This window comes from Atractosteus spatula, chromosome 6 (genome assembly GCF_055471065.1).
Source record: "Atractosteus spatula isolate fAtrSpa1 chromosome 6, fAtrSpa1.hap1, whole genome shotgun sequence".
NCBI classification, from domain to species: domain Eukaryota; kingdom Metazoa; phylum Chordata; class Actinopteri; order Semionotiformes; family Lepisosteidae; genus Atractosteus; species Atractosteus spatula.
The window spans coordinates 26,526,484-26,551,123 of NC_142711.1; the positions used below are offsets into that span (position 1 = coordinate 26,526,484).

Genomic DNA, 24,640 nt, shown 5'->3' on the forward strand with positions numbered 1-24,640 from the left:
GGCTGTAGGAAATAGGGAATAGGAATGGATGTGCCTGAAACAGGAATATGTTAGCCTGAAAACTTGTTGAGGATACATCCATTTACAAAACACCTTTTCCTGTCACTTCATTTACAAAAACTGTTTGATGTCAAACAGAACCTCTTACACACATTGCAGCACGGACTGGAATATCCAGCACAATATTTGTGGCATTACTGGAAATTTGAGAGGCAATTTTCCATGACCAAACGTGTTCAAGTCATTCCAAGGATGAACCCCTCGGCCTCACCCAGAAAATAAAAAAAATAAGAAAGCATGAACTGAGGGGATTGGAAGCATATTGTCTGTGTTGGCATGGCAGCATTTTCCCCTTCAGACACTCCAGCTCTGCAAATGTTTCTCTCCATTTCTAATCTGCAAAATAAATATGTAACTGATGTTATTTCTTTAATGGCCACAATTGTCATTTGACTTCATTCCATTTTACATTTTTGTCTCACTGATAGGGTCTCAATAAAGATGTTCGTGACACTCCCAGAAAATATCTCAGAAAAGTGTAAGTGTGCTAAAGTTACTGTAAGAAAGTAATAATGCTTGTTTTATGAGGTAAAAAATAGGAAGAAGCGTATTTTTTCTTGAGATTTTTACTATGCCTTATCATTAGTTGTGATAACTCGATGCTTGCTTTGCATCTCTTTGGACAGAAAGTATAAGTCTAATGAGGGGTTGATGTGGACTTCCGTTTTACACTTTTATAATTTAGCATTTATAATGTACTGTATTACATTAAAGCTTAACCTGCCGTTTCAGTATTGACCACATTCCACAGGATCTCCCCTTTAAAAGGTCGTCTCTGTCTTAATACTATAGTCATACATTTTAAGAAGGGTGGGCTGATATGATTTAACCTGGATTTAACGCTGACGTTTCATGCACTATTAATGTCCACCTTTTCTGCATTAGTTGTATTGCAAGTACTAATAATACACAAATTTACTGGTAACAGAAAGAGATCGCTTGGGCTCCTCGTTATAAAGTCGATTTATAAGCTATACTTGTTGAATATTTCCTCCATGTCCACTAAATCCCTGAGGTGCGTGTCACATCAATGCGTAGCCAATAAGGAGATGGATGTCAGTCGTGCTGGTGGGTGTGGAGGGTTTTTACCGAGGCACCTCTGTTCCTGCGCTTAAGACGAGCCAGAGAATCTTCTGAGACACTGTCCTGGCGAGCTTATTGCTCTTTTTTTGTTTTGCCCATGAAATAACCTCGAAGTAATTTATTGACCAAGACGTGGCTATACGCCGAGGACTGGATATTTTCTATGAAAAAGGATCTTTGAATCGTTTGTTTTCCTGGGGATCTCAGACTGAGCTTAAAGTTTTCAGAACTTTAAACCATTAATAATGGAAACAAACGGCATACCAAACAAAATCGGTAAGTTGTCGCATTCGCTTTCTTACGTGATTTTAAATTAAAAATGACCCAATAGCACTTTGCACTGTTGCTTTTCTTTTTAAAAACAACGTGGTTTATTTTTACAGATGTCTTCTGTGATTCTATCGTTTATATTAGTAACATAATGTGGGTGATTCACGAAACATGTTAGCTAACTTAACTAATGACGTTAAGATGTTCAGCTTAAGTTGAATAGTGGTCTAATTTCGTCAGAGCTCTCACGTTTTTTTCTTTAAAAAATGATTATAGAGGTCTTAATCTTGAGACCTGACACCATGCTTCTATGTAGAAGTTGGTATAAAGGGGGAAGTTATTTCCATCCCGAAAAATGTTTTAATGACCATACGCACTTGTCATCTAGCTGGAAAAACCTTGAATTCTGTATATCTGGGATAATAGACTTTAATGTGGTTTCGGAGTACCGCTTGAGTTAACAAAAATGCAAAGAATGCGTTTCAGCTAGAAGAAATATTTTCGCGCAGTTCGATGAGCTGTTGCTCAGACCAGGAAAAAAATCTAAGTGTAGATTGCGAAATTGTTTAATTGTATGAGATATAATGATACGTTAAATGAAGCTAACTTGTTGCTAAGCTGCCCTTCCAGAAGACAGGGAGGTGCCTTTAAATTAAGGCTTTGTTTTACCGGTTTTCGGTGCGAGTTTCAACACAAGATGTCCCGATGTCTGTTGTTGTAATGTTAATTCTTTTAAAGTCCGCACAACTGAAAATAGCTTTTGATTTTTAAATCGCCTGACATTGAATTGTCATTCGGAACAGACAACATCAGAATAAGCACATTTTCTTTAGAGACAAGAAAAATAATTTGATTCCATTATTTTGGAACTTTATATTTTTTTCTGCCAAACGTAAAGTTATCCCAAAACATTTTAATGTTAAGAATTAATCTTACAAATATTATAAAATGTTTTATGTATAAGGAATATTTGCATGGTGATTTTTGATATCCGAAAGTCGCATGAGAAATAAAAAATAGAAGTAATAAGTTTTTATGTAGTTTTATATTTTAAGTGACTTATTAAATACCTCAACAATAATATCAGAGAAAAGGTTCTTTACAATTTGAAGGGGTCATCTGCCTATAGATATCAATCTTTTTTTATTTTTTAGTCCAAAAGCTGAAAGAACTTGTTTACACTTACACACCATGGACAGCTCCTTTGTTATGCGTTAAAGACCCTTTAAACCTATAAAAATCATGTGCAACACATAAGGCCGTGTTTTGAATTTGTAATCATTAACAAAAGATATAAAAAATCCTTTGCACTTGGAGTCGGATAAGTTTTGAATAATAAACATTTGTTAGGATAAAATTGATTAATTTAACATACTCTGATAAATTTGCAAGTAACTGCTTTTTGAAATTTGAGTAGAAAGTTACAGAAAATAAAGAAAACAGTGCAGGATAGATAAGATACTTTATTGACCCCGTGAGCGTAATTGCAGATTTCCAGACCTCGTTTTCCTGCCATATTTGAAATTAAATTGAAAAAATGTTTTTATGAAGGAAATGTATTGTTATACTCCCTAATCAGGAGATCTGCAGTCCGATCGAGTATCCAGGACAAATATAAATGTATTACGATCAGGTTAGCTCTGGGAGCTACGTACGAGCTGCAGAGAAACTAGAAATTACGCTTGAAAGCCAAACAAAATTACAACACAACGTTTCTGCTTTCTTCAGGTGTGTCAGCATAGAGGACAAAGAAGGGTTAGCAACCTAAACGTTGCGTGTTGTAATCATTTTATTTTGCAGCGACCTCAATTTGTTTTGTTTTGTTTTTTTTACAATATTTACCCACTGTTGTGTTCCTTTATAAGGATCTTGATTCAATTTACAGAGAAATCTGCTTCCATTTGTTTTAAACTGATATTTGTCCTAAACTGTTTTATGATTCATTGGCCCGAAAATAAGAAGTCATTCTTTGGCTGAATTCCCCGCTGCCCCCTGTATGGGCCTGTATCATCGAGGCTGCCAAGAGGTGTAGGCCGTTAGAAACGCATCCATCTTTCCATGATCAGTGGTTTATTTCTTGGTAGGAATCACAGCAATCACGAGCATATTCCATACTAATAGTGCGCAAAAGGGACCACATTCTGAGTATGATTTCAATTAATTGCAGGTCATGCACACATACAGATGATTTAGAGAAACCAATTAGTCTAGCCTCCATATGCCTGGAACTAGGGAGGGAACTGGTGCCCCTATTCAAAAAACAACATGTGGATGTGGGGAGAACATGCAAAGTCCCCACAAAAGTTACCCCAATCTGCCTCCGGCCCTGTACTCAAGAGCTAAAGCAACATCAACCACCATTACAACAGAACTGGTCAAACAACTGCTCTATCGTTTTGCTTGCATTTTAATGCTTCTGGAAAGGCTTTGTGTGCAACTCTAACCCCTAACACTGCAGCTCAATAGGACTGGTGTTTGTAAAATCTTGTAGGTTTCTGCTCATTAACACTTAATGAATGGAGAGTTGACACACACCTGCAGATTTCTAACTGTGTGCCATGCTATTTGCAAATAAATGCATGGAGACTTTTACACTTTCTTGCCACACCCATTGGCCATCACACATAACAAGCAAAGCTGCATACCTATGGTATGTCCATTTGCATCACTCTTAAATGAAAAGGGTACAGGCTGTTGGGAGGGGCTACAAATTAGTGTATGCCTTTACATACAGATTGCTGTTGTAATTAAGTCTGAATAGATTTAAAAGGTTATGATCAACAGCAATCGAATCTGGCTAAGTGATAATGAAGATTATTGTTATGCTTTGATACAGATATGCTTAGAGAAATAGTTAACCTTATTGAAAACAACTGAGAATGCATCATTAAAATATTACTTCAACATTGCTGTGAAACATGCTGTCAAGAAAACTCTCTTTTTCCCGCAAAACGAATGATCTTAATTAAACTTAATTAAAGGTTATCTTAGATTACAAACGTTATGCTTGTCTTAGTGGGAGTGTTCCATGGAGTCTGTGAGGATCTCAATATGATCTTTGCTTTCCAGATTTAGTAGACCCAAGACCTCAGAGCATGAGTCAAAATGGACAAGCACAGATTACTGGAAAATCCTGCCAAACGTAGATATTTTTATTGATCTTAATGATCTTAATTTAAAGGACATAAGAAATGCATTTTATGTAGTATCTGTCATATGCACTGGATTCATAACAATGCAACTGCAAAGTTAATTTTTTATTCAATTATTAAATGTTGATACTGTAATGAACATTGCTTAGAACTCTGAAACTAAACAGTTTTAGCCACACCAGTCAGGTTTTCTTCAGCTAAAGAACATATATTTAGTAACCATTATTTCATGCTGAAATAATTTCAATTGATATTTCATTTCACATAAAAATAAAGTAAATAATTTGTGTCCATTTTTATTCACATTACATTTATATTTTATTTTGCAGAAGTATACATTGTTTTTCAATTAAAAGGGAATTTTGTTGGTGAATGTTGTAAGATAAAATGTAAGCATGGGAAATATATTAACCGTGCCATACTTATTAAATTGCTTTTTTAGGAATGAGATCATGCAGAGTGGTAATGGAATGTAGGTGGACTGGAATGCTGTTTTAAGAATGCAGTTCTTGTACCACAGAAAAAAAAAAACATGTCATGCCAGTTTTGGAGTGAGAGACTATAGTTTTTGTGAAACTTTCCACCTGTTTCCCTAAATAGATTGTCCTGTAAAAATCACTGCCCAATTCATTTAATTAGTTTGGAATTGTGTTACTTTGTATGAAAGAACCATAATGAAAGGTCCAGTTGAATTTTCTTTTACAAACAGCAGAATGTTGTGACCACAGATTTGTACATTTTTTCAACATTAATATACAGAATTTAAACTTTAGAAAAACGAAAAAACAAAAAAAGGCCTGGATAGCAGACATATTAAACAAGCACAATTGTACAATTAGCCAACCATTAGGACTTGACCTTGCCTGGATATAAACTATAGTCTTTTTTATTTTCTGTTGTGATTACAGAGGTCAGTGGGTGACCTGAAGTGTGTTAAATAAGTATAAGTATAAAGTGTGCATAATGGGCTCTTGGGTGGATAATGTGGGGTGTGTTTCCAAAAATTAGACAGTTCTGCAGTAGTGTAGAGTCAGAATTAGTTATTATTGAGTGGTGGTGGGACAGAGCACTTTCCAGGAGTGGTGAAAATATAGCACAAATGGTTTGTGAAGGATTATCTTAATGCTTAAATGGATTCACATTAGCATCACTGTATAATTGCTTATATTGCTGAAAGTAAATTAAATCAAAATATATTTGCTTGTACCTGGGTTCTATCTGCGTGGAGTTTGTATGTTCTCCCTGTATTCTCGTGGGTTTTCACCAGGTGCTTTGATTTCCTCCCGTAGCACAAAGACAAACAGGTAGGTTAACTGGCTTCTGGTAAAACTGTCCGTGGTATGAGTGTGTGCTTTTGCGTTGGTATGTCTGCCCTGTGGTGGACTGGAGTCCTGTCCAGGGAATATCCTACCTTGCACCCGTTGCTTGCTGGGATAGGCTTCGGCTCTCCCGTGACCCTGAATTGGATGAATCGGTTAGAAAATGGATGGATGGGTATTTGTAAAAAATGGGTGAGTAGACTGCTTCCAAATGATTCCTCCACTAAAAAGCCTCAACTTGGGATGAATGATGACATCACTTGTTCTCCAGGTGATCCCTAGGTTACACCTTGGTAAATTTAAATTGAATTCAGATGTGACTGAGATGACACCAAATCAATCAGGTACCACTAATATTGGGTTGGATGTAGTCTGCAAGATTATCCTTAGATGGTTTCCTTTGCCATTATGTCTATCTGGCAGGGTTCTGGCAGAAGTGGGTGGTATTGGGTCAGCCTACCTAATACCACCTGCTTCGTCTTTCATTTGGCACTTCATCTTCGGCATTTCAGTCTCTTTTTATCAAGCATTTCAAGATTTGTGAATGTTACAGGGAATGCCACAGGTCGGTTTCTGGTTAAAAGTAGTCCACGCAAGAGTTAATACTAAAATATGGAGTACGATTTAGTGAAAGTAATGTATAGTACAGTTCTGCAACTTACAATTGGCAACCCACTGAAGCTAAGCAGGTGTGAGCCTGGTCAGTACCTGGATGGGAGACCTCCAGGGAAAAACTAAGGTTGCTGCTGGAAGAGGTGTTAGTGAGGCCAGCAGGGGGCGCTCACCCTGCGGTCCATGTGGGTCCTAATGCCCCAGTATAGTGATGGGGACACTATACTGTAAACAAGCGCCGTCTTTCGGATGAGACGTAAAACCGAGGTCCTGACTCTCTGTGGTCATGAAAAATCCCAGGGTGTTTCTCGAAAAGAGTAGGGGTGTAACCCCGGCGTCCTGGCCAAATTTCCCATTGGCCCTTATCAATAATGGCCTCCTAATAATCCCCCTTTATGAATTGGCTACATTACTTTGTTCTCCTTCCCCCCCCCCCCCCCAGACGGCAGGCGGAGCGACGCGCCGGTTGGAGTATCCTCGGTCGCATTTAATGGCAACGTCAGCTAAAAGATTTGGTTCAAATCACCAAATGGAGACAGGCGTGCCAACAAGCGGACCCTGCTGATGCGGGATTAATGCTAGGATGAGAGAGAGAGAGAGAATGTATAGTACAGTTCTGGTTTTTTAATTTAAGAGTGTATAGAAATTGTAACCGAAGAAGCAGGCAATCACTCTTCTGCACAAGAGAATGTAACCAGCGGTAGGCCAGTCTACTGTGTCTTAGAGAGCAGTCAGTTGCTAGGTTTCTCCTGCCTTGCTGCCTAGGCTATTTAACACATTGACAGGGTTTACCTTTTTGATCATGGAACAGTTCAAATTACTTAAAGCTTTACACTTGAATGCTCCTTGGTTACACTATTTACCATTGCTGATATAGCAAACCAGTGCTTTGGAAGTTGCTTAAGCAGGTCGAAGACCAAGTAATTTGTTTGTATTTATTATGATGTAAGAATGAGCATTTGTAATGGGCAGAAGAAGGTAGGCTGAAAATTATCTTGAACTGTGCAAGATAAGAGAGCTCCTTTTAGTACCTCAGCACTGCAGAGCTACTACGTTATGGCGTCAATATTTTTTTGAGCTTTAAAAAAAAAGAAAAATACAGTCTTCATGAATCTGAAAAAAAAAACGTTTTTTTTAATAAAATGAGTTTGAACTTGGAAACAAAAAACAGTTTGGCAGAGCTGGAGCTCAAGCATTGAGTTCTTACGTCAGAGAAGATCGACACAGAAGTAAAGAAAGTATCTCAAAGCAAAACTGGTATTTGCCTACAGGGCAAAAACAAATGCACCAACATCACTAATATGACTGTAGTTCTAGATAAGCAGATCGAAGAATATGCATAGAGAAAATCTTTAATCAAAATACCACAAATTAACATGAAAGAGGTTTAAGACCATAGTGTAATAAATATCTTCAAGGCTTTTGAATTCCAGTAGATAGTATCTTGCAAACACAAGGGGGCGCTAGAGACTGGCATTTGAGCTGGTTTGTTTGAAACCAAAATTACTTTAATTTCTCTATATTTCAAAATCTTTTCATGGCCTAGATTGAAAAAAAAAACCTTTTCATTATTTTAAAGACACATGGGGAATTGTTTATCAGCAAGTAATTCTCTTTGGAGAATGCAATCATTGCAGAAATATTGGGGAAAACGCAAGAAGAGGTATTAATAAGTTTTCGTAACATAAGGTTGTATTCTTTCTAAAATAAAGGAATTGTAAATTCTGCTTACAATGAACATACTAATTACAGTCTCATCTTCTCTAGGGGTGCTCCCCTTATAAAAGGGGAACACCTCTAGAGAACTGCACTTGACTTTTATAAAGTAAACGTTTATATTTGGTGTTGAGGATACATTACAAAGTATGTTACATTTCTGTGGAAATTTGCCTGTTCGTGGTCTTTGTCAAGTAGCTTGTTATCTTTGTGGATTTTTTCTAGCCAGTTGTGGTGTTCAGTGCTTACAGTTGGTAATAGGCGGTAAGTTATCTCATATACTGTACACTTGTCACTTCAGTGGACGGGTTCCTAAATCATGGGTCCAAAATGGGTCACAGCAAGGAGACATCATTCTGGTGCGTCAGAATGTGGGGCAGAGGCAGGCATGAAGCGCCTCTGGAAAGTTCACAGCTACATCCCCCACTACACTGGAGTCGTATCTTATCTGCCTAAAGTAAATACAGACGAGACTTTTAAGTAATGGTTAAATTATGCACATACTTTAAAAGGGTAAATTCTCCGGACACTGGCATTATAGCAAAAAGCTGTTTGCCTTCATATTGCGGTTTGCAATTATCGACGGCTGTAAATCATTTCACTATGTTACAGTTTGCTTGATTTTGTCCATCCTGTATTTTGGACAATATCTGTTTTCTAATGTCTAGACGCTGGGGTACTTTAGCATGGTCGGAAACTGTTTTGTACATTTCAATTAATTTGTGATGTATAGTTTTGACGAAATAGAGAACATCATTTTTTAAACAAAAAAAAAGTGGAATATAATTTCTAATTCATCATGACGGCGCTTACAAAACAATACAAGCAATGAATATTAAAGTGTCAGGATTACGCATCTATTTCAGTATGTAGAAGGGATTGGTTTGGATCCAGTCACTGTAACACAGGCAGGGGTAAATAGTGTGTAATCTGAGGACTACAGCAGCACACGCCCCACAAGGAATTGAAAACACGTCATGAAAATTCTGCCTAGTTTCCTTCATTTTCGAAGAAAAGCAGTGTGTGCGACTTGCACGGTTTTTGTATTTAAGAGGTTTTGCAATGCAATGTGTCCGAAGACAACCGAAAAGAACGAAATCGGAAGAAATAATCTTCCAGCAGCAGAGCAAGAAGACCGCTCTTGAGAACGGGAAGAGACTAGGTACTGTATTTTCGTTCTTGTTTAAAGTGTTTTCTGATCAGACGTCGGAGTATGTGTTGCGTACTCTGTTAGTGTCAGGATTGGTAAGAAGGATCAGAACTGTGTGAAACTAACAATCTAAACGTAGACGGTCACTATTATGATAAAAATGTACGCAAAAGACAGTAGTCGAATGTCTCTTCAATCATATCCTTCTTAGAATTCGTTTGTTCTGCAAAAAGTGCTGAGTGTAAATTTAATTTTACAGGTAAAATATTATAGTGCCAGTTTACTCAACCTAAGTTGCTGGAAAGAAAAACTTGTAAAAAAGTGAAATCTCGAAACTTAACTTTGAAGAGTCAGAGAATGTATGTATATAAACTCTGGTTATCACACCATGATGTAATAGTGCTATCCTAAAAAGAACGGGAAGGTGTTCTTAAGCCATTGGACACTGGTTTATGCATATGTAAAACATATATGAAACATATAAATATGTAAAACATCTTGGAAACCTAATAATAGATATGAGTATTAAATGTATTGCTGTCAAATATGAAAATATCTGTATTTTTACTGTTACATTACTTGGCTTCTTGTTCCCAAACTGTAATAAAAGGGAAAAAAATGTATTTGCAGAGTTTGATTCACTGTTTAGAAAAAAAACTTACACAAGAGCTGCATATTTTTTTTTATAAATCCTGTTTGCAAATACTGCAGTTCTGTTATCTTGGCTGACCAACTGACACATCTGACGTTTGTAAACACAAACAGCAAAAATAAGACATTGGATGCAATGTCACTGGGTTTTGAAAGGTGCTTTTAAAAAAGTTTGTTGTTATTATTATTCCCATTTAAACAGAACTAAAAATAAAACAATATGTGCATTTGCAGTACATAAAGCCAGAGTGAGGTTTGACTTCAACGGTAAACCATTGACTCAGAAGTGAGATCGGCCTTTCGACTGAACTACACTGCCCCTCAGGCATTGTGTCAGCACTTGCATTGTTTTCAGCTTGTATGACAGGACATACAGTAGTAGCTCACGGAGTGGACTATATTCTCCTGTCCCACAGTGTAATAATATAGATAATCACAGAAGCTTAACTGTTGTTAATGTGAACTCAATCATCTGAGAATTGCAAAACATACAGTATACTGGTGAGGTTAGTGCTCTATTGTGTGTACTGGTGTTGCCTATAGGAAACTGTTCTTCACAGTCCCATTGTATGTGTGTTCTTAATTTCATTGACCCACAAGTGCAGTTTTCATGATTCAGTTATTTGGATAGATCAGGTAGTTATATAAGTGTCCATGAGTGAAATTCATGTAGAGTATGAGGTCATTTGGTGTTACTGGATTCAATGTGATTTGATCTTATTTTTAAAGAAACAGTAGTAATTCTAAACTCTAACTCACTTTTCTCATTTCCATATGTCTCTGTAACTCTTATAGCCAGCTGAGCACAGTAAGGTAATCTATTTTTTATTTTTCCTCATTAATTATTTGGATAGCAATTTGTTTGGACAGCAGCAATAATAATCATCACCCTTTTCAAATTTTAAAAGAAAGACAAAAAAAAATGAAAGGATAGACCGTAGGAGTAATGTGCAGTAAGTGTATGTCAGGCAGAACAGATTTAATAATACAACTGAAGATAATCTCAGATATGAAGGCAGATAGTTTCAGTTTTCTTTGCAGATTCTTCCAGTTATTTTCAGGGGCAAATTGAAATGACGTGTGTCCACAGTATTTGATCTTAGGAGGTTCAGTTTGAAAAAGATATTATCTATCTTATCGTGGGACAGTACAGGTAAAAGCAATAAATATTTACGATAAAAAGGCGTTTTTCCACTCAAATATTGGTAGATTATTTTTTTACCAGTATACAAACAGGACCTATCAAACAAAAAATAAAGGTAACAATAATAAAATGCAGTTGGGGACTCCAGTGTTTAATCTTTTGCCCAAATGATATAGACATCAAGTTGTTTTCAAAGAGCAGTTTTAGAGGCCAGTATGGAAGTAGATTAAGTCTAATAGTCCATAGTCTTAAATTGGGATATATGGACATCTGAACTACCTTATACCTGGAAGAGATGGCCAGTTGTACTTCTGGAAGATCATGGTGTCTGCAGATTTTAGGTCTCTTAAAAGCAGCATCACCTGAAGAACTGGTTGAAGTTCTTAATTGATTCCGTTAAGCTGAGTCAGGATGCAAACCCGCAGACACACCAGTCTCCCAAGTCCAGCATTCCCATCCCAGGCCTGAAGGAAAATGTAAAACAAGATGTCTGGATGGGAAGTCACCAGTTCTTTAGAACTGGAATTGTCTTTTCCTGGCTTAGAGCTGCTGGAAACAATGCAATAGATCTGATACTTTTGGGACCTCATTTTACACAGTGATTTTCCAAAATGTTTTATAAAAAAAGAAAAATTGATTCTGCCCTTTTGAAAGCAGACACTGTAATAGAACAGAGATGCGGAAAAAAAAGAAATGTATTTTCCTTAAATGCAGTTATGAATTGTTTTAGTTTTTTTATGAGGAGAGACAAAAAGAGAAAAATGTACTTGGAGCTTTGAAAAGTCACGTCCTCTGAATTGAGGAAAACAATGCCAAAATATTTTGGATCTGAAAGAGCGGTGCTTGAAAGAGCTACTTTTTCAATGCCCACTGAGTTATCAAAGTGTGTACTTCAAGAACAAGCTTCATTGTTAGAATTTTCAGGATGTGTACTCCACACAAAACATGATACAATTATTTAAACTGTCCTGTCTTGCTAGCTGTCTTTCCAATAGATCAAATACTACTATTTTTCTTCAGCTTTTACCCTAGGACTTAATTTGGGCTGATTAATAATCTTGGGTTGCAGTTAGTCAACTGGTTGGGTGACATGAAGGCTTATGAAAAGACGTTTTGTAGCAGACTTCTGTCTGGTTTTAGCTCAGCTAATTACCATGTTACATTCTAGAAATAGATGAAGCTATAAAAGTGGTAACTGTTCCAACCATTTTAAGGAGAGCAGATGCATATGGCTCACTGTTCTGTTACATATTTGAAGTGATCTTCTACTCCAGACAAGTCCTGTATTAGGTGAGGCCCATGATCAAACCAATGCAAGTCATTAGTGGTATCAGAAAAAAGTGGGATAGCACTGTTTGATTTATTTTGATGTTTACTGCTGTGAGGCATCCTGTTTCTTCAAAAGATGTTAAGCAGGTCTGGCCTGATCTTTTACTTTTTGTTTGTGGTAGTGACATTTCCCTGAAGCCCAAGACCAAATCAAAACGCTCCATTCTTCTCATAGTCTTAAATTACAAACTTCTTCATGGCAGATGTCCTTTGTACAGATGTGACCAAAAACCTGCTGGCAGTACTGAACTAGGTGTCTAGTACTGTCTGCACTTTGTGTTGTTTTTTTTACACTTGTTTTACACTTTTTTTCTTTTTTAACAATTGAGAGACTTTCTGTAAGTAAGAATTCCATTGTACTGGTTACATATGCCAATAAAGTTCAAGTTCAAGGTCCCTTGTAAGTAGAAGATGGAAGTTTTGATTGATCTGACCCATGTTCGTACGGTATTTTGAGACTAAATTTTGCAAACAATACAGTGGACTAATCTTAAATGCTTAACTTTTGTGTTTTAAATTGTTTTTACAACATACTTCTTGTACATACTTGTACAGTATGTATCTGGAATCTACATACAAATTCAAAGATCTATGTGAAACATATAAGATAGGTGGAGGCTGTGTTTCTCTTGACATTCCTATCCACAGTAGCTTATCATGTTGTGAATAGTTTGTGTAGTCGGTGTTGTATTGCTTTCTTGTTGTCTTCTGTCAAATTGATGAACAAAAAGAATTCCCATTTTGGTCGGTGGATCTACACACACTAGAAAGATTGCCACAAAATTAAAATTGACAATCAAAAAGCACGACTAAATTCCTGTTGAGTACAACTCATAATTTAAGATGGCTTGACGAAAATAGTTTCTTAAACAGAATCCTTGCACTGAGTCAGATGTAAAACATTTGCCCATTTCTTATGGTTATACTATAAGAATTGTTTCAGTAACTTCTCAGAATAAGATTTACCTATAAAGCCTTAATATTTTTTTTTCAGTTAGGGTGAGTCACAATTACTGTAATCCAAGAATAAAATAGAGTCTGTTTGTGTATAGGACTGAGTATGTGACTTATGGAAAGTTTAGCGGGCGTGATATAGGTCCTGGCTTTGAAAGGTTTTACAAGGCCTGGTTTAATGAAAGTATTGAACTTGGAATGCTCTCACGACATAACTAGTATCCAAATGATGTTAGCACCTATGTGCTATTTGTCTCATGTTTATTAAAGCACAAGCATATTCTTTCAATGGCAGACCATAAGCCTGTGAAAAACTAATTTGGTACAAATCTAATTTTGCAGCCTCACAATGTGGACCTCTGTAAGAATATAAGAAAGGTTACAAGAAGAAGTCTTTCAGCCCATGTAGCCAGTCTGGTAGTAGCTAGCATTCCCTCCAGGAATGTAACAGAAACCTATACTATTACAGATAGACCATTCAGACACACTGAGTTTAAAAGGATGCCTTCCTGCCTGATGGAAATATTTACTGTACATTCAGTGTTTCTCAGTTTCAGGCTGTGGTTGCATGAAACATCTTAAGTATTTAATGCTTTATATACTGTACATGTAAATGTTATCTTTACTAGGGTGTTGACTTATGTATTTTAAACTAGTTTGTGCAACACCCTTACAATCAAGGAAGATGGTAGGTAAAAACGAATACATCTTAAATTACTGAACCTTTTTAGGTATGTTTCTTTTTAAGCAATTGTTTTCATTTTGACCTGGCTAGTTTGTATTTCTTTTTTGTTCCTCATATGTGTCTGTGAGCAAAAGCATGTCTGTCTTGTGCTGGGCTGGTATCGTTTGTAGGGTGCTGTCCAGTCTTGTGCTCTGTGCCTAAATAGGTTAGGCTTTATTTCACCATGATAGTGGAGGGAATGAAGTAGTTACTGAAAATGGGTGGATAGCTGTTTCTGTGGGGGAAGAAAATGCTGAGAATTCCAAACACTTAATCACAGAGATAGTACCAAAAGGGAAGAGTTCAATATTTATATTTGCGGTTAACACAATTCTAATTTCATCCCAAATAGTTCTATTGAAGGGTTCAGCCTAAGTAATTAAGTTGAGTTTGTATTAATACTAGATGATTTAATGGGAGCCGGTCCAGGCTTCCGCGAAGTGTAGTTCAGGATCCTATGCAGACGGTATAATTCGGAACTAAGTGGAAAAGGATGACCGGGAGGAGACGACGAGGATCAGGACAGGTTGACAGACAGGGGGGTGTGACGACGGTGATCTGGTCCTCAAGGGGCGTAGCTAAGGCAAACAAGTCCAAGGAGTCCAGGGGGGAAATTCGGGGCCAAAAGTCCAATAGAAGGTGATCCAACCGAGACAGGACAAGACAGAGTTAAAAACCGGAATGGCATCCGGTACAGGGACAGGGAATAAAAATGGCATGATTAGGCCAGGCGCTCCGAGCCCCAGATTCAGCTGGGTCAGGACGCCTATAGGAGCCCTATGCCCTCAAGCCGCAGATGTAGGGCGACTTGATGGTAGCTGGGCCTCCGGGCATCTGTCTTCCAATGCAGAGCCCAGAGTAGCGAGAGCACCAAGCTTAAATAAGTAGGGGCAGGATTGGGGGCAGGTGCACGTAATTAGCAAAATGTGAAAGAGCCGGAGCGCCCTTAAGAGGAGGGATTACGATCGTGACAGATAATATGGGGAATTCTGTTGACCAGAATTGCAAATCCCTTTTCTATTGCATGTGGAAATTGAGCTCACCTGCATTAAATTAACAGCATGTTATCTCCATTCTAATGAGAGAGAACACAAGCAGAGTTTTGTCCTAATATGAATTATGATTATGTCATTGTGACTTGCTTAACCACAAATTGAAAATAAATTGCATTTATCTGTTCCCTAGATTATAACATGTTTTCTCACTAATATCTTATAATAATTCAGTGGTTAGGATTTCAGCTGCAGATGTGTAATTTGATAGTCTTTTGTTCTCATGTCCATTGTGGCAAAACAGAAAAATGAGATCCATTCTCTTGAAAAAAAGAGTAAGAAGCATTTAAACAGGAACACACCCAATAATGTTTAATACTTTTCATTTGAGTATTTTGGTTGAATGACCTTCTAAAAAGACTATTATACATGCTCTCTCATTCTTTTAATTCTCAAGGTATTCTTTACAGCTTGATACCCCTGCACGACAGAAAAGAGACTGAAGGTGTTTTCTGATTAACTCGTTGCATGTGATAATATTGTTCAGAGTCAAACTGTAGTTATGAACTTTCAATGTTATCCCTTAGGAATGCAAAACCATGGGAAACATCAAAACATTTAATCAGTGAAAATACTGAATGTATCAATTCCCTAGGTGTTTTTTTTACCAGTACATATATAGTGGACTATTACATTTTCATTTAACAAAGTTACATAACTGTAATAAATGGACTGAAAACAAACATACAGTATGCTTTGGTTAATTGCGAGGCAGTATCGGAAAATATACTTTGGAATAAACTTATTTCAAAAGCTGTTCCTATCAGTTTACAGTTTCAGCTGCAACTGTTACCTTTTTTATCAGTCTGTGTATCAAAATAGACCAGCTCTGTTGCATTAGGCTTCCTAATCTGAAAACAACACATAACAAATAATTGTTCAGCCTTTGATAAACAGCTCACTCAAAACAATTGTGAAGCATCTCAGTGCTCACACAGATAGGTTCATCTTCATGCAAGATACATATTTTGTTAACCAAAGCCTATATACTGTAGTAGTCAGAATTTTAAAACTGTTTAATTATATTATCAGACTTCATCAGAAGTGTATTGATTTTAATACTTTTTTGCTGGCTATACAGCATATCAGATGAATTACAATATATGAACTCTGTGGCTTATTAGTGCATCTTCACAAGTAATGTGGTTATTAAAGAACCACTCAGTTCCTAAAACCAATCCATCAATTTGCTGATCTGCTTATCCAGTACAGAGTCAAAGAGGGAGCCAGCGTCTAACAGGCAAGCAGTGGACACAGGGCAGGATTTACCCTGGACAGGACACTAGTCAATTTCAGGGCACAAACAGACAAATCACACATACACTCGCACCAGGGACTATTTTACAGGAGCTAATTACCTTGCCAGTATGTCTTTGGAACGTGGAAGGAAATCCACACAAACAAGGGGACACAGAGAGAACCTACAAACTCCAAATAGATAATTGAACCCAGGGACCCAGTGCTACAAGACAGCATTTCTAACCTCTGCTCCACCATGCGGCCCTGAATTCATGAAACATTTCTGAAAAATACAAAAACATTTCTTCTTCAAAGAACAGTACTTCCCCAAACAGAAAATATCACAAGGAGATGTCTGTGGAAACACCATGTGAAATAGTCATACTGGCATTCTGCCCACATGCTTAGGCTTTGTGTACAGTACATTTTGTGTCCATTCTAATGCTGAATGTGAATGACTACTGTAACAGCAATGGACAACAGCCAGCAGTCAGTTTTTAAAATCATTCTCCAAGAAATAACAGGGGATGCCCTTTTGAACATTTTAAGATAAAGTGATTAGTTTCTCTTTCAGTTCAAACAATGAAATATTTTCCTATTTAATTGTTGATAGCTAAGCTCATATCCAGGTAGAAAATGCTTGATAATGTTAGACTTTCTAATACAAATTCTCAATTCTCAAAATTCTTTTTGATGCTGGAAAGGTTTAGTAATTCTACCCAAACATACAGGTATTAATAGCTGTGAATTAATCATCACATGTTACTTCCATGAATCTTGTTAATGAAAGTTGAGCCACAATGTCAGTACAGGAAGAAATGCGTATTACTGGATGCCTTTGATTTGCTTTGAGAAATTTTAATAAAGCAATAGTTTAAAAATGCAGTATAAAACAACTTAATAATTTATCTGCTGTATTTTCAATATACTGTACCATGTATTAGGACATTAGAACATTAGAACAGTTACAAATGAGGCCCAACTCAGCTTGTTTGCTATTCGCTAATTGACATGAGGAGTTCGGTCTGATTTTTGAAAGAACCCAGGGCGTTAGCTTCAACAACATGGTTTGGAAATCCTTGTATAATTGTTCAGTTTTAAAATGTATTTTTTCAGATTTTACAATTGTGTGACAATCTTTTATAAAGAGCATTAGCAAAAGCCTTCTATAAATATGAATATATCATGTCATATGTTCTGCTGGTATCCATCACTGCCTTATAGAACTACATTTATTTAGTAATGTGTTCAAGATCTGTAGCAGTTTAGTTAAGCAGCACCTAACTTTAACTTAACTTAATCCATGTGGCCTATCTCTTAGAATTCTATTCTGATACAGGTTATCCTAGATTAGTTATAATTGTTGCTTCTATAACCGAACATCAAAACCATATACTGCATGTAATAAAAGCAAGGCTTATTGGTCTGTAATTACTTTGTTCAGTTTTAACACCATTTGTATGAATGGGCAAAACCTTAGCAATTTTCTAGTCGGTGGGTCTCAGGAGTCACAGATCTCTGACAAATACTGACAAATAATTTCCTTAATTACTATCGTTAGAATACCATTAAGGCGTGTAGAGTTGTTTAATTCAAGTGTTTCTAGTACTTGGAACACTTCTGCCTATTCTATGTTAATATTTAATATGGAACCTTGTCCTTCCTCAGCCTGAGGCATGTTCCTTCCTTGGTAAGTGTTGTATCATCTGTCCGTGATATAGGTTTAGGAAACACAACCAGGTTATTGTTGACGTAGTTTTTATTGTGTGCTTTGAAAGGCGTGTCTTAATGCCTCCAGTTCATAGTTTCCCACACTCTTCTAACAGGTCATGTGGTACAATACAAACTCAAAGTGCTACTACACTTGACAGTATAGCATAGTAAGCACCCGAGTGAAATGTATATTCAGTACATCAGCAAATTGTGTGTCATCACATGAAAATCCTTCTTTATCTTTGAGACATTTTACTTCATCTTTAACTGTTGGGTTGCTATTGTGTTACTGAAAACTATCCCTTGATTTTTATAATATTGCTGTACAATTCTTTTTAAAAGAGTGGTGTGTCACAGCTTATGTTATATTCCACACTGACACCAGTTGTTATAAGTTAAGTTGGCCAGTTATAAAAAAAAGCCTGGTTGTGCATCTGTGGTGCTGTATAAATGTAAAGGTAATAGTTAAGTACAAAAGAAGCTTGATACAAATAGGTACTATCCTGGGGTGACATGGTGGCACAGTGGTTAGCATTGCTGCCTCATAGTGTATGGGGCTTTGGGTTCAATTCCTGAGTGCTATCTGTGTGGAGTTTGTATGTTGTCCCTGTATTTGTATAGGTTTCCAGTAGCTCCAGTTTCCTCCCTCAAGTTAAGAATATTAACTGAACTGTGATTTAATATAGATAATGATACAGCCTTGAATAGTATGTTGCAATAGATAGATACTTTATTGATCCTGTGAGGGAAATTGCAGTGCAACAGCAGCTTTACACAGACAACACAGCCACAGTGTGACGAATGATACAATAATAATAATAGTACAATACATATAATACAATCAGTACAGTGAGAGGTGCACTAAAAGAGTTACTCACAGTCCAGACACACAAAGAACAAACTAGAACAGAACAGTATGCAGAAAACACATATGAATATAAATAGATGTAATATAGATATAAATAGATATAAATATAAATGTATTGCACGGGTCCCTGGCATATATTGCACAAAAACCGGTTGTGAACGTGAAAAGAAAGAGAGCAGATGTAGCAGTAGATGTGTAGATGTGTTTAGTCCAGAAACAGGTCACTGTCAATGTTGCCTCTGCCCAGACGCAAGGTGGATGCGTTGTACAGCCTTATGGCAGAAGGCAAGAATGACCTCCTGTAGCGTTCCCTGTCGCACCGTGGATGAATCAGTATATTGCTGAACGTGCTCTTCATTTCTACAAGCCTGTCATAGAGGGGATGGGAGATGTTGTCCATGATGGCCTCTAGTTTGGACACCATTCTCCTCTCAGCCACTACCTCCAAGGGGTCCAGGTCAGACCCAATGACAGAGCTTGCTCTCCTGATGAGCTTGTTCAGCCTTTTTGAATCCACTGCTCTAATCCCAGGGCCCCAGCATACCACTGTGTAGAAAAAGGCGCTCGCTACCACCGACTGATAGAACATATGTAGCATCTTACTACATACATTGAAGGACCTGAGCCTCCTCAAGAAGTAAAGTCGGCTCTGTCCCTTCTTATAGATGGCCTCGATGTTCTTAGACCATTCCAGTCTATCGTCGATGTGCACTCCCAGGTACTTGTACGAATCCACCATCTCCACGCCACTCCCATGGATGTAGACAGGAGTAGGTTTGACCTTTTTCCTCCTGAAATCTACCACCAGTTCTTTTGTCTTTGTTACATTCAGTTCCAAGTGGTTCTCCCCAGACCACACCACAAAGCTGCTGACAAGTCCTCTGTACTCCTCCTCCTGCCCACCCTTGATACATCCCACAATTGCAGAGTCATCCGAGAACTTCTGCAGCTGGCATGACTTTGAGTTGTACTTAAAGTCCGAAGTATAGAGGGTGAAGAGGAATGGAGAAAGAACTGTCCCCTGAGGAGCCCCTGTGTTACTCACTACGTGTTCAGACACACAGTTCTGAAGTCTCACAGACTGTGGTCTGCCAGTCAGGTAGTCAGTGATCCACGAGGTCATGGAGGCATCGACTTGCATCTCCTCCAGCTTCCTCCTTAGAAGTAAGGGCTGGATGGTATTGAAGGCACTGGAGAAGTCGAAAAACATGATCCTTACAGTGTTGCCAGCCCTGTCCAGGTGTGAGTAGGCCCTTTGCAGCATGTAGATGATCGCATCCTCCACACCAATACTGGGCTGGTAGGCGAACTGTAGGGTGTCCAGTGATGAGCTAACCGGGGTCTCAGGTGGGATAAGACCAGCCTCTCCAGTGTCTTCATGACGTGAGAAGTCAGTGCAACTGGTCTGTAGTCATTGAGGACAGAGGGGCGCCCTTTCTTTGGTACCGGGACCAGGCATGATGTCTTCCAGAGCACAGGGACTCTCTCCAAGCGCAGGCTCAGGTTGAACAGTCGCTGGAGCACTCCGCTCAGCTGATCAGCACAGGCCCTCAGAGCTCTGGGACAGACGTTGTCTGGTCCTGTGGCCTTACCCTGGTGCAGCCTCTTCAGCTCCTTCTTCACCTGGTCAGCCGTGATGGTCAGCCTGGCCTGGGGGATGGACACAATAAATTGTGTCATTGAGATTTCTTGAACAGTTGTGCATTGTCGTCCACTGTAAAGTATTTTCTACCAATTACTCTGTCAGGAGTCTGTGAACACGTTGATCTCCAGGTTAGCACAGTTTTCATATCATCGATGTTCTCTCTTTCTTCCCAGGCTTAGAAGGGGATGAAGATCTGAAGTTCCTTCTCAAGGGCGGTAATCTCAAGAAAGTGAAGTCTAACTCATGGAGGAAGATGCGTTTCTACAAGCTGCAGGAGGACTGCAAGACGATATGGTACAATTCTCAAAAACCTGTGAAGTCACAGGGATCCCAGACGTGTAAGTTTGCGTTCTTAAAATGAAAACTTTTGAACTAAATTATCCTGTTTTAATGTGTGAACTAAATAAGTGATGGAACTCAAAACATTTCAAAACAACTCAGACACATTGTTTAGTCTAAATATTATACAAATAAGCTTAAAACATACGTCAACATTAAAGACAACTACATGAGACATGATAGGTGCTGGGTTTATGTATGTAAACATGGTGTTTCTCTCAGAAATCTTTTCCATCTGCATAATACCACAGTATCTTGTATCTTGTGGTTTACACTGAGAAATCATGATTTGCATTGAAGTACAATATGTAGTGCCTATATGTAGCAGAGAAAAACGTTTGTGAAGCACCAATATAATTCTGGGAAATGTGAACTGTGTAATTGACACCCAGACACAAGTGTGTAAGGAAAATTAATAATTTTGAATCGGCGTAAGTGAAATAAGAACTTAACCTTATTTGTTTACTTAGAGCAGTTAAGGGAGTGTTTAGAATTAGGTGGTTAAGTAATTGGTAGGAAGTAAACTAGACTGAATTTGTGCATCCCACCCTTTAAAAGGGGAAAACTGTGAGTTTGGTAATCATACAGGTTAGCGGAAACACAACACACCACTCAGAAGATCAAAAGCGATTAAAGATAACAGACTCAGAAAAAGAGTATTTGATGTTAATTAAAACCATTTCAAATGTATACGGCTCTGTCTGCTGACTGTCAGACAGTGACTGTCCATTTATATAACTATTAATATTCACACAGAGCACTGATTAATCTGTATCAGTCATCCTCGGGATCTTTTTAACTTGGAAACACTAAATGACATCTCATAATTATCTCTTGGCTTTCTTCATGAACTGAAGTACCAGCTGGATGTTCCTTGGAAAATAATAGATAATATTTTGTTTTTTTTTGGGGGGGGGGGGTTGTTAAAATGGTCCTTTGTGTTTTCCTCTGTGAAAACAAAAACATCTTAAAAATGCAGCTGCCCTATCCCAAACTGAAACTCCACCCAGCAAACATTTCCTCTGCAGTTTTCCTTTGTTGCAGCCAGAGAATTAAAGCCTTAACATAAGAAACAGACGTCTTTATTAGATTATACAGTAAACTGGACTGCATCTGACATTAAAGTCCCACTCTAATCTGCCGTGTCTATGGAAACGAATTGAAGGGCAAAGCAGATAACCTGCTTCTCATGCACAAACCCAGTGTTATCTCATGATAACACAAGTCACTGTTGGCCCGAAGCAGAGTACCTTCGAAGCAGAGTACCTTCGTTCAGAACTAGGAAACTTAAATGATGGAATTCTTGACTTATGAGGTCCTTGGTTAATGTTTTATTTTGTGAACTATTTTTTCCCTACCAAGAGTATAGCAAAGAGCAAATCCCAATTTAAAACTGAATTTTGACCTCTCCTTTCTTTATATAGTATATACAGTATAAAATTCTGTATATTGCAGATTAGGCCTCTGTTATTTCATGAGCCTAGTGTTATATGATATCCTGCTATTACATATTAAACATTACATAGAAAATGAAAGAGTTTGTTACTTTTCAGCCTTGATTACTTGTTTTTAAAGCTTTTCATACTGAGCAGCCTCGGAACACAGTGTTATCTAAGAACTTTATTGGATTCTGCTTACACTGAGGATTTAGAGCTCAGTCTGGAGAGTCAGTGAGGGTAATTTGCTTTTTTTGAGGTGAAAAGAACAAGAAGCAAAAGTCAACCCCTCATTATCTTCTTTGTTCATGACCAAAACGGACCAGTTCATTGTAATTATAAGTGTAAGTAACTGCCACAATGTGGACAATGTAGAATTGAATTAAAAGATCATTTTTATTTTTTGTGTTTATTTCATTGTATATACTGTAGTTCTGCATATATAGTGCATCCTGACTTTATACTTTGTTCTTACAGAGTTTGAACAAATTGTAACCTTACACTTGGGTCAGTTTTAATAGCACTGTCTGCATTTTTAACAGAATATTGTGTATGGCCAGACAAGAACAGAAATTTAATAACATTTGTCTTTTTCCCAAAGTACCAAGAAATGCCTTACAGTTGTAGCTTTGTATACATTAATTGGACCATTTGAAATCTGTTCATATTACATCATAAAACAAGTCTGCATTGTATAGTTTTACAGAAGTGACTAATTGTCATATCTTCAATTCCTCTTTTTGCATGTCCTTGTTCTCTTTAATGCTGTGGCAGTCTTTTTTACCCAGTTATACCTTATGAGACAGAAAACCTTACAGAATTTGTTAGATGCAGAGAGGCGTTCATTTGCCTTTTATTACAAGCAGATGTTACCATAGAAGTGATCACATAAAATGCAATTTTTAGCCTTGGCAATGTATTGCAAAGTCTAACTGAAACCAGCATCTGATGACCAATGATTCATCCTCAGTCTTTTATTTATTCTTTTTCTGTTTGTCATTTAACAGGCAACCATGTTTGCATATAAGAAACCGGCTCATATAAGGGCTGTCGGGATATACAGCAGTTGTTAACATTTCTGAATTCAAATGTAGTTGAAATATAAAACACGGATTGACTTATATACTTTATATCAAAGGCATACACATAAAAATAGTTACATATTGCACAATGTTTAAATGTACTCATATCCTGTAAATTTGACTAGCTAGAACATTTTCACCAAGCCTCTGAAAGTATATGGAAGCTTCCAGAAGTCATGGTGATTGCCACCCTGTATTAAAAGAGGCTGAACACTGAAACAAAACATTGTGTACTGTTTTGTCATGGAGAAAGTCAGATATTGTACAGAGATCAAAGGTAACAGGTTATCAACCTCAACAACTCTATTGACAGCTATAAACAAATCCGTAAGATATCCCAGTTTTGTATAATCCCAGTCTGTAGTGTCCATTAAGACGTTCAAAAGTTTTTCCTATCCTGCCAGGGAGAGAAAGTAAAACATTTTGCCCAGATGTGAAAAGTGATGTGGAAAGCTAAATCACATCCAAAGGGGTAACAATTTTAAATATACAGTATAAAAAAACCCTAGCATCACTACCATTACAGGTTCAACTTGTGGTTGTTGTTTTTTAAAAAGAAATTTAATTTTTGATTTGTATTTCAGCTGTGATAAAAAAGCTGTAGAAAAGAGTTTTTCTAACTGTATTTTTTCTACTTTTTATATCACTTCTTTAGCATAATGAATTGGGTTTTGAAGACTTGCTGCAAACACACACTTTCAGTGTGTTACTGGAACATTCAGGACTGAAGAATATTGAACACACAACAGATACTTTGAGTATAGAATAAATCACCATTATCCTAGCGCAACATCTAAATAGCTTATTTTCATTTTTCTTGCTGAAATGTACACTCATAGAGCTGACAGTATGTGGCGAGACTGCACCTGTGCCAGCTGCCCTTTCTCACGTATAACTAAATGTTGCTATTAGTCTCTCTGTCTAGGGTCACTGAAAATAGTAGTGTAGCACTGCAAGACAAATAAACAAGGCTGGTGCCATGGTATTTCTTAACCAACTATTTCAGTTGATTGTTCTAGGAGCCCAGTGTGATTTTCGCTCTCAGTCTTTTGGTGTTTGTTCAATGGGGATTATTTTTCTCTCTTGTCTTGCTAAATGTGTA

General features: G+C 37.5%; 1 protein-coding gene across 2 annotated transcripts in view; it reads left to right on the top strand.

Moving 5' to 3' along the window:
- The first annotated feature begins 1,125 nt into the window (after positions 1-1,125).
- Positions 1,126-24,640, top strand: part of plcd1a (phospholipase C, delta 1a) — a 46,823-nt gene continuing 23,308 nt past the window's right edge. Inside the window, exons 1-2 of one of the 2 annotated variants that reach the window (XM_088918068.1) lie at positions 1,126-1,419; positions 20,855-21,019. In XM_088918068.1, coding sequence (XP_088774194.1) covers positions 1,389-1,419; positions 20,855-21,019 — 196 coding nt within the window. In that variant the 5' untranslated portion in view covers positions 1,126-1,388. Of the gene's footprint in view, positions 1,420-9,205; positions 9,375-20,854; positions 21,020-24,640 lie in introns of those variants that run through there. The other variant, XM_088918067.1, reaches the window with a different exon arrangement.